Genomic DNA, 10,966 nt, shown 5'->3' with positions numbered 1-10,966 from the left:
CACACACACACACACACACACACACACACACACACACACACACACACGAGAGAGAGAGAGAGAGAGAGAGAGAGAGAGAGAAATACAGAGATAAAGAGAGGAGGGAGAGACAAATAGACAGACAGACTCATGGTTATTTGTCCAAGCAGCTATCGGACTAGAGGTTTGAAGCCAGGTTGAAGCTAACTCTCTGCCTGCCCTACTTCTGAACTATACCCTCTCCAGGGCTAGTTAGAGATGCACAGAAAACAAAAAACAAAACACAAAACAAAACAGCCAAGCACTAAGCGAAAGCCGCTAAGGTGGACAGTAGCCTTGAAGCGACATTGTAAGATGCTAATGCTTCAGCCTTGGGCTGTGATGTCAGCATTAAAGTTTTATAAACAACAAGCTCACGGCCACTGTTTCCAGACTGCAACCTCTGTGAGGTGCATTGGCAGTAGCTGGTACTTGACATGTCTTCCTCTCCCTCACATTGATTCAAACCTGGCCTCCTGTCTCCTATGCCCACCAATCACCCCATCATCATGTTGATGAAATAGCCTCTGATAATTCCACAGAAGTAATGACTTCCACTAGGACCTTGGTGTAGAAAGCCCTTTGTGTCCAACTCACACAGTGTCTTCCATGGTTTTCTTCAGGTTATTTCTCTTCATTCTTTCTCTTTCCCTCTATTCTGCTTATTAGAAATACAATGTGTATGAGTCTCAGCATCTGCTTTGACATCCTGATGGGTAGAGTCTTTCATAGAGCCCCTTTGGAAGGCTTCTGCACTGTTCCCTCTTTTCTACCACTTCCAGTGTTTATCCTGTTTTCCCTTCTGAATGAGAATTAAGCATCCTCCCTAGGGTTCTCCTTTTCACTTCTTTAGGTCTGTACATTTTAGTATGTCTATTTTATATTATATGGCTAATATCCCCTTCTGAGTATATGCCATGTGTCTTTCTGCTTCTGGGTTACCTTACTCAGGGTGATCTTTTCTAGTTCCCACTATTTGCCTGTGAATTTCATGATTTTCCTGTTTTTAATTGCTGAGTAGTATTCGATTGTGTAAATGTAGCACAATTTCTGCACTAATTCTTTAGTTGAGGGACATCTAGATTTTTTCCAGATCTGGATATTATGAATAAAGTTGCTATGAACATAGTTGAGCAAATGTCCTTGTTCTGTGGTTGAGCATCTTTCAGATATATACCCAGGAACGGTATAGCTGGATCTTGAGGTAGCACTAGTCCTAACTTTCTGAGAAAGCATCAGATCGATTTCCAAAGTGGTTGTACAAATTTATATTCCCAACAGCAATGGAGGAGGGTTCCCCTTTTTCCACAACCTCTCCAGCATATGTCATCCCTTGAATTTCTGAGCTTAGCCATTCTGATGGGTATAAGGTGGAATCTCAGGGCTGTTTTAGAAAACCAAAAGAACCAAAAAATCTGGGCTCAGGGGGTCTTGCAGAGACTGATGAATCAACCAAGGATCATGCATGAAGAGGACCTAGACTCCCTTTCTCAGATGTAGCCCATTAACAGCTCAGCCTCCATGTGGGTTCCTTGGTAAGGGTAGCAGGGGCAGTCTCTGACATGGACTCAAGTGGCCGGCTCTGTGATCACCTCTCCACAGTGAGGTGGCCTAACTAGGCCACTAGGATGCAGGCAGTCCTGATGAGACCTGATAAGCTAGGGTCAGATAGTAGGGGAGGAGAACCTCCTCTGTCAGTGGACTAGGGGAGGGACATGGTGGGGGAAAGGGAGGAAGGGTGGGATCAGGAGGAGATAAGGGAGAGGGCTACAGCCGGGATACAAAAGGAATAAATTATAATAAAGAATAAATAAATAAATAAATAAATAAATAAATAAATAAATAAAATGTAATAAGATATTTTGCAAATAAATGGTAAAGCACAGTGAACAAAAAAGGAAATACAATGTGTATGATAAGAATGAGCCAGTGCTGTATGAAGGTAGGCAAGCTATTGATTAACTGTGGCCAATGTTACCCAAAGGGATGACACTTGAAGTTGACCTCTGGCCTTCACACCCACTTGCACATACCTATACACAAAGAGAGAGAAAGGGAGAGGGACAGAGAAACACACACACACACACACACACACACACACACACACACACACACACACATATATACAGACAAAGAGAGCCTCATGGTTACTTGTCCAAGCAGCACATAGTCTAGGAACTGATGCTTGGTGCAAGAGCCCTTCGACCCAGACCTGTCAACCTGCTCTGGTCCCCGTGGCATGGTCAATGAAGAATGGAATATCAATGAGAAAACAGCCTATCAGTGAGAAAACAAGACTGTATGCTAGAAATGAGGCCTGGGAACTGAAGATCTCTGGAAACTGGCTTCCCCAGCAGAGTGTCTTTTGAACAAGAGGCCTTAGAGCTGCTTCCTGCAAAGCATATCAGCAATAGGCAAAACTAGCCCCCAACTTGTTTCCAGCAGGAGCAACAGAAGCAAGGACAGAGTACAGCTAATTAAGCTTGAGTCAGTCTTATTCCGTCAGTCTTTTCTCAGAATGACTCTTTAAGGCACCAGGTATAAACTCAGCACTGGGCTTGATTCCAGGAACTTCTAAATTGTGATTTTTTCCCATCCAGTGCTGACTACTCCTATGTCTTTTGGCAAAAACACTTAACACTTACCTAGCATTTTCTTCCAACATCAAAGCACTTTGCTAACACATATTAATTAATCCCCAGGAAACCCCAAACCTGAAGACATTATGATCCTTGTTTTCCAGAGGAGACTGAAAGACATTCTAGGCTTAAGTAGGAGGAGTGGATATTCTGGTTTGCTGCATTAACAGGTCCCTGTGTCCTTTTCCTGTCTGTGCTATTAGAGCTTATCTTATTTCTAAAGAGGGCATTCCACACAGCAGCTCTGCTGTGCTTGCCACATAAACAGCCTCCTGTGAAAGAGAAAGGTTGAATCTTTACCATTTTTGTAGTATCTGTGTGGAGAATGAAAAGGCAGTGATGGCCCCTTGTCACTTTCCTCTGCCCATAGGGCACAAGACAGGCATATTTGTCTGTGGAGGCTACAATAAAGAACCATCCTGCATAACTGCATAGAAGTGGTTTTATTGGGAGGACAGGAGCCAGGTGTGAAGTGCCTGGGAACAGGATGTGAGTGGGTACCTGAAGGTTCAGTTGGGGATCTGAGGAAAGAGTATAGATAAGGTGTTATTGTTGCTCTCACCATAATGATCTTCAGTTTTTCTGTATCCTTTCCTCCCCAGCTCCAGTTCAAAGTCCCAAGTAAGACTGCAAGATTGACCAAGCTAACCTGGCATGGTGGCACACACCAGCAATCCCAGCACTTGGGAGACAGAAGTAGGAGGCTAAGTGTCTTAGTTAGGGTTTCTGTTGCTGTGAAGAGACGCCATGACCATAGCAACTACTATAAAGGAAAACATTTAGTTGAGTCTGGCTTACAGTTCGGTGGTTTAGTCTATTACCATCATGATGGAGAGCATGGTAGCATGCAGACAGCTGGAGAAGAAGCTGAGAGAACAGCTGGATATACAGGCAGCTGGAAGAGAGAAACACTGGGCCTGGCTTGAGCATCTGAGACCTCAAAGCCCACACCGGTGACATACTTCTTCCAAGAAGCCTATGAGCCTATGGAGGCCATTTTCATTCTAACCACCACAATAAGGAACTCAAGATCACCTTCATCTATACAGCAAGTTCAAGGTCAGTCTGTGCTACCTGTGACCTTATCTCATGCACCACCAACCCACAAGAAAATAAAATTAGTTGTGGATGGGATGAGGAGAAAGTTGAGACCCAACATCTACTGAGAGTGCACAGGAAAAAGACCGAAGTGGGCATTGGTGCTGTGAAGGAGTTTGGATGCTGGACAGATGGATGCTTGACAACTGCTCTGTAAACCTGAGCCTGCATACGTCTTCAGAGTCTCAGAGAAGAGACTTTACAGAAGCAGAGGTTTAGCTGTGGTTAATAGGAGTTAGACATATTGGTAGCTGGAGTGTGTTTTTCTTCACTGTGAGTAGTTAAAAAGTCCCACTTATTGAATCTTAAATAGAAATCTTGACATTTTGGTCAATTTTTTTTTTCAGACTTGCTACATATCCCTGGATGGCTTGATATCAACTATCTAGCTCAGCTTTGTCTCAAAGTCATGCCAATCTTCTTATCTTAGCCTCCCGGAGTGCTGGGATCTTAGACATGTGCCACAACGCCCAGCTCTGGTCAACTTTTATCTATAGGTTATCCCTAAACTCTGCCTCCGTTTGCAGGTCATGATGCTGTAAAAGCAAATGCTTCAGAACCCAGGGGGCATCTCACATTTCTGAGTCCTGGCTGTTGGCATTCTATACCAGAGGAGCTAATGGCACTACAGAGCCATCACTGTAAACAGAGAACAGACAAGGGAGTTGTCAAAGAACAGGAAGGAGCCTTGCATATATTGTCTGGCTCAGTAGGTCCTCACTTGGTGATAGTAGCAGAAACAAAGCTGACAAAGGTCAGTGTTTTTCAGTTGTGAGAAGGGGAGGATGAAACTTAACAAGGAAACAGTGAAAGGGTGGGTAGGAACAGGGTGAGCTGTACCCGGCTGCACAATTCAGCACGTATATTCACCTCTATGGTTAGTGGAGATAGGCGCTTTCTTTGTATGAAAAATATCAAGGGAACAACACTTGGATCTTCTCTAATCCAATGGCATCAAGGAACAGAGGGGCTTGCTCCTTGGGAATGCCACTTCCCCATGAGAAAACTACACCTCTGTGTTAGCACCTCATTATCTGCTAATGTTCAGATTTCTGTGGACTTGGAGCTGGGGAGCAGGTCACTATCAGCTTGTGCTACTGGAGCCCCACACCTGTCCGGAACGCAGCCATTTCAGAGGGGTGAGCACAGATATGCATGACCTGCCTGAGGGTGTTGGTGTCTACTTAAGAGAAAACCAAGGGAGGGAGAATGGAAGCAGGAACATTGGGAAGCTGGAACCCCACATGCACAAAGGGACCACACACCCTGACTGTCCCAGGAAACTGAGGGCTTTCCTCAGTTTATACTTCCTCAAAAACATTCATCTATAATGTTAAGCATGCAATCACTTTCATTCATACTAACACTTTGATAATTCATCCTGAACTCTGGGCTAAGCCTCGTATATAAGCAAAGGCAGTGACAGTCATACCACGGATATCTCATCTAATCTCATGGCTTTAAATAGCATCTCAAGACCAGGACTCTTCAATGCTCAACTTGTCTACCCAGTGGCTCACCAGCATCTTTGCTGGTGTTACTTCGCTTGTGTTCATAGGCACTTCACACTTAATCTTCTGGGAAGTAAGTGTTTGCTTGCCCACAGCTCAAACCCATCTGTTAGTGTTTTCACCATTGCCATCCCACTCTCTTTTGGTTAACCAGAGGAAAAAAAAACTCGCACTCACCTTCAATCTTCTATCCCTTCACACCTAATAGTTAATGTCAGAAAAACCCTGGTACCTCTAGCTTTAAGGTATTTGTGGAATCTACATCTTCAAATTACTACCTCCTATGCTGACAACATGATAATTTAGCCTCTTCATAGGACTGTTACGGTATTCTCTTAGGTAGATTTTCTATCACTACCGTTTCTTCTCTATAGCTTATTCTCAACCCAGCAATCAGAGACATGGTTATACATAGGTTAGATTGTATTACTTTTCTGCTCAAAAGACTCTGCTATGGAGTTAAAAACAAATCCTTCATTATGACCTAAGAATTCTAGATGAATTGGCCCCGTTTACCATTCTGACCTCATCTTCTACTGCTCTTCCCCTCATCTGCTCTAATTCAGTCTAGTGGGTTTTTATGTCAGGTACATTCTTACCCCAGGGCCTCTGAACTTGCTGTTCCTGTGGCCCAGAATGTACTTCTCTCCAAGATCAGCTTGGCTTACTTCTGCATTTCCCTCATTCTCCTTTCTTCTCAGTGAGGCCAAAGCCTTACACACAGACGCAAGTAGGTGCAGCATATGTGTTTGTGTGTGTGCATGTGTGTGTTTTGTTTACTAATATTTCCCCAGGTGCAGGAGAGGTATGGTAGCTGACATACAGTTAACATTAAGGGGCTGGAGAGATGGCTCAGTGCTTAAAAGCACCTGTTGCTCTTGCAGAGGCCTTGAGTTTGGTCCCTAGCACCCATACATGTAGCACAACCATCTGTAACTCTGCCTCTAGGAGAGTCAATGCCCTCTTCTGATCTCTGCGGGCACCAGACCTGTACATGGTGCACATATGTACATGTAGGCAAAATTCTTATGTATACATATATATATATATATGTATGTATATATATATATATATATATATACAATCTAAAAAAATTCAATAAATGTTTGAAGAGGTGAAAGCGTCAGTTACACACACACTTTTAGTTTGCCATTCTTCCAACAAATTCTAAGTACCTTACAGTGAAAGGAATAGTTAAGATGTCTCATTCCAACTTCTGTCATATTAAAAAAAAAAACACACAACTTTTCTTGAGGTTCTTGAAGACCTCATTTTTTGCCTGTACCCTTCCTAAACAGGGATCCTTCTACCTTGCCAGCAGCCATGGAAAAAATCTATGTATTAGAAAAGGTAGCCTTTTCCTGAACCCAGACTGTCTGAAGATTAGCCCCTGCTCTCCTCTGCTGCCCTCATAGCCCCAATCTAGCTCCTAGCACACACAGTTACTCATGAGCCCTTTGTCCTTTGTTCTTCACAGGTTAAACCACCGTACTTCATCAGTTTCTTCGAGGCTGCAGTTTGTTCTGTTCCCACCATTGTTGTTACCCTCCTCCGGACATAGCGCCTCACCTAAATGAAGGTCTCCAGAGTTGCTTCAGAGTTTATGCTCAGACTCTGTCACTTTCCTGGAGTTTGTGACCCTCTGCATGTCACAAAGACAGGGTTTGATGTGTGACAAGGGCCTCACTGCCTCATATCTGGGCAGGTGGACGCAGAGGTAGGAAAGATGACAATAGATTTGAGGCCTGGGCGTGTGAATTTATGGGCACAGTGTGAAGAGGCAGGGCAGGCTGACGGTCAGGGGCATTGATTAGGTGTGTCGCTGGGAAAGCTAGGGGGGAAGGGCTCCTTGAGTGTGACTGGTCTTTGATCTGGGGCATGGCTAGGCAAGTATCGGTCTGAACCTATGGAAATTCTGCCTCACGATCGAGCGTCCTGAGAACCATTCTAAGATGCCCTGGGGAGCCATCTGGTCACATTTTCCAATTAGTTCTCTCGATGGTGTTGTTTTCGTGTCAGATGTGATGTGGGAAATCTGGGACTCGGCAGCAGGAAGCCTCAGACACAGTCTTAGGCAAGTCATGTCACTGTGTATCAGTGCTTCCATCTGAAGAATAACACATGCCAGGCCCTTTGGCATGGCCAGGGAATTTAATGAGGCAAAGCTGGACACTGGGTCACACTTGTGGTCCTAGCACCTGGGAGTCTGAGGCAGGGGGAGTTTGAGGCCAAGTTGCCTAGGTTCCAGGCAAGCCTGTAAATACACAGGACCTCTGGGGAAAAAAAGTTATAAATATTTTGTGTGTAAGCTAATGAGATATGAAGGCAAAAGTTATTTCTTGGTGTATGCTCTGAAAAGGCATAGCATCCACTATCAGTTCAACGCACAGAAGGGCCCTGGAGACATACCTGAAAACAGGGATGACATAGTTGCTTGGAAAGAGGCCAGTTCGCCCTGTGACTAAGGAGAGACCCTTCAACCAGCCATCTTGGTACTTTCCCAGAACCCTGATGCCTTCTCCCTTCTGCAGGTCCAGCTCATCAGGTCCGTGGGCTGAGTAAGAGTGCAGGGCTACAAACCTGGAAACACAGGGAGCTAGTAAGGGCCGCAGAACATGCTGGTGAAGGGCACAATCTATGAAGTTCTGGGGAGCCAGTCCCTATAGCTCACCTGCCAGCACCTAGCAACAAAAATCACTAAAAATGGAACCTTAGACATGGAAGGCAGACAAAAGTGGAGCAACGTGGCTGAAATGCCAGCGGTGGAAACAGCACTCTACCTTCGTCTCGCCATGCTCTAGGGCACCACACAGATGGAAATCACGGATAGGCCAACGTGGGCACTGTGGCAATGGGTACTGACCCGTAGCAGAGAAAAAGACCTGGAGGTCAGGATCAGTGGCAGAGGTGTGTAACAGTCCACCTCAGTGCCTTCTCAGTACTGTCTGCTGTGGTTCTGAAGACAGCAAGGCTCAGGGTTACCAGGGTTCAGAAATCTTTCTGAAACACTCTTTGGACTGAGAGTAGGGGTTTGTGTGACTTCCAGGACTGGTCTGGGAGACAGCTGGATGCCAACTGTGAAGTGCACAGTAGGAAGCAGGAGGCAGGGGTGACTGCCATTATTATTCTTGCACATAATGATTCCACTGGGTGACTGGTAGGTGGAGGGGAATCGGTTTCTATCATGCAAAAATGTGAGAAGAAAGACTCTGTAGTCTAAAGTTCACACAGGAGTCAGGTAGGTGGCATCCAGATATGAGTCACGGTAGTGAGGACGACAGGGAACAGTGAGGCCAAGGATGTGAGAAACAGCTGCCTCATGAAAGGCATTAAAGGAAGAGCTTAATTGCCATGCTGGATTTGGGGTCACCTCATCCAGGCGTGTCCAAGCTTTTGACATTGTGACATGATGTTGTCATCTACAAAATTTATTCCCAAGACTGTAATTGAGTTTACAAAAAAAAAAAAAAGCAAAATAGATCTGATAATATTTTAAGTTAGCTTATGGTTTGTGTTGGAATGAAACCATAACCACATTTGCATGGCATCTAGGGTGCCCAGTAGTCCTTTGGGATCCTAGAGACTGAGAGACTGTGGAGATACTCCTCAACTCTTTATCAAAGTGGTTCTTATTTGAGAGCTTTCTTCTTTCTTTCTTTCTTTTTTTCTTTCTTTCTTTCTTTCTTTCTTTCTTTCTTTCTTTCTTTCTTTCTTTCTCTCTCTCTCTCCCTCTCTTTCTTTCTTTCTTTCTTTCTTTCTTTCTTTCTTTCTTTCTTTCTTCCTTTCTTTAGTTATAGTTTATTAACTTTGTATCCCAGCTGTATCCCGCTCCCTCCTTCCCTTCCAATCCCACCCTCCCTCTCTCATCTCCTCCCTGCCTCTTTCCAAGTCCACTGATAGGGGAGGACCTTGACCCTGGCTTATCAGGTATCTTCAGGACTGGCTGCAAAGTCCTCCTCTGTGGCCTAGTAGGGCTGCTCCTTTGAGTTCATGTCAGAAATAGTCCCTGTTCCCCTTACTATAGGAAACCAATTGGTTACTGAGCTAACATGGGCTACATCTGAGCAGAGGTTCTAGGTTATATCCATACATTGTCCTTGGTTGGAGAATTAGTCTCATAAAAGACCCTTGTGCCCAGATATATTTAGTCCTTGTGGAGCTCCTGTCCTCTCCAGGTCATATTAACTCCCCCTTCTTTCTTATGTTCCCCTGCACTCTGCTGAAGGTTTGGTTATGAATCTTAGTATGTGCTTTGATACACTGCTAGGTAGAATCTTTCAGAGGCCCTTTGTGGTAAGCTCCTGTCCTGTTGTTTGTTTTCGCCTACATCCAATGTCCATCCCATTTGTCTTTCTAAGTGAGGATTGATCATCTTACCTCAGGTCCTCTTTCTTGTTAATCTTCTTTAGGTGTACAGATTTTAGAATGTTTAACCTATCTTAGAGGCCTATATAAGTCAGTATATACCATGTGTGTCTTTCTGCAAGCATTTTTCTTACCCCAATGTTAAATCTTTTTATTGTGTGTGTGTTTTTTACTGACTATTGTAAGTCAATATTCATTTATGACCCAATATTTTAAACCTGAAGTGAGACAATAGAGACAGCTCAATACCCAATCTCCTGACAGTGCTGTGCTTTTGAATCTGTGTTTTTCTCATCTGTGTTCATCACCATCGGTGGTGTAAGAGGCAGGGGGTAGTTAGCTGTTTGGATGGCATGGTTTGGGCATGGCCACTGGGTAACAGAGGGCTGCAAAGATGAGCTCTCTATGGCATCTATGGCAGATGCTGGGAGGATGGAGCTGAGCTTTTTACTTACATGTTGGAAGAGAGGTGTTGCTGGGAGCTGGGCATGCTGATCACGGCTGTGGAATGTCCTGGGGAGGCAGGCACAAGGTGAGAAGTGCTGACCTGTACAGACAGAAGAGACAGACAAGCAGAACCAGTAAGCACCACAAGGTATGAGAGAAACCACAGAGCAGCTTGACACAGCTGAAAACCAATAGCCATGCCCAGCACTGCTTGCCTAGCCCTTTCTCTGGTTTGTGGCTTTGGGGAGAGTGAGGCGGAGCTGATATCTTATGGCCAGGTAATGTACCAGGGCTGGGTTCCCAAAGGAGTGCAACGGAGTGTGGCAGGCAGTCAACTTAGAGCCAGCTAGGGCTATCAGCTTCCCCTTCTGTGCCGCCAACCCAGGTCTCATCCCTGTGTTCAAAGCTGTATGTGCAAAACAATAAGACAGCAAACAGTGACTCAGGACCTAGCTTACCTCCATACTTTTAAATGCTTCTTAAGTATCAACAGATTCAGTCCTTATTAAAGGTACCTTATTAATTAAAGGAGACATTGTGGGGGACAAGAGTTACTTACCTAGGACAAACACAATTTAAAATTAAGTCTAGGATGTGAGCCCACTTGCTCATTAACTACTGATAGTATTAACACACACACACACACACACACACAGACTTAGCAGGGTATTCAATAACTTACAGAACATGAATCTGAATCCCTTTCATTTCTTCCAGATAAGAACAGAACAGTAAAATAGAAGCCTCTGACCTCTGCCTGTTCTTCTTTCTATTGTCTAACAGGCTGATGTGCCTAAAGAAAAAAAGTTCACCTATCTTATCTTATCTTATCTTATCTTATCTTATCTTATCTTATCTTATCTTATCTTATCTTATCTTATCTTATCT

At 44.3% G+C, this 10,966-nt stretch overlaps 1 protein-coding gene across 1 annotated transcript in view; it reads right to left on the bottom strand.

Annotated features, from left to right (window-relative positions):
• Positions 1-10,966, bottom strand: part of Sh3rf2 (SH3 domain containing ring finger 2) — a 102,917-nt gene that overhangs the window by 8,664 nt on the left and 83,287 nt on the right. The window contains exons 5-6 of the mRNA XM_055622738.1: positions 10,087-10,178; positions 7,676-7,846 (exon numbers count right to left, since the gene is read on the bottom strand). Of these exons, the coding sequence (XP_055478713.1) occupies positions 7,676-7,846; positions 10,087-10,178 (263 nt within the window). The remainder of the gene's footprint in view (positions 1-7,675; positions 7,847-10,086; positions 10,179-10,966) is intronic.

The sequence above is a fragment of the Psammomys obesus genome, unplaced genomic scaffold (assembly GCF_907164565.1).
Source record: "Psammomys obesus unplaced genomic scaffold, mPsaObe1.curated_primary_1811, whole genome shotgun sequence".
NCBI classification, from domain to species: domain Eukaryota; kingdom Metazoa; phylum Chordata; class Mammalia; order Rodentia; family Muridae; genus Psammomys; species Psammomys obesus.
The sequence above is the reverse complement of the archived record's forward strand: the minus strand, read 5'-3'. Positions and strand labels throughout refer to the sequence as shown.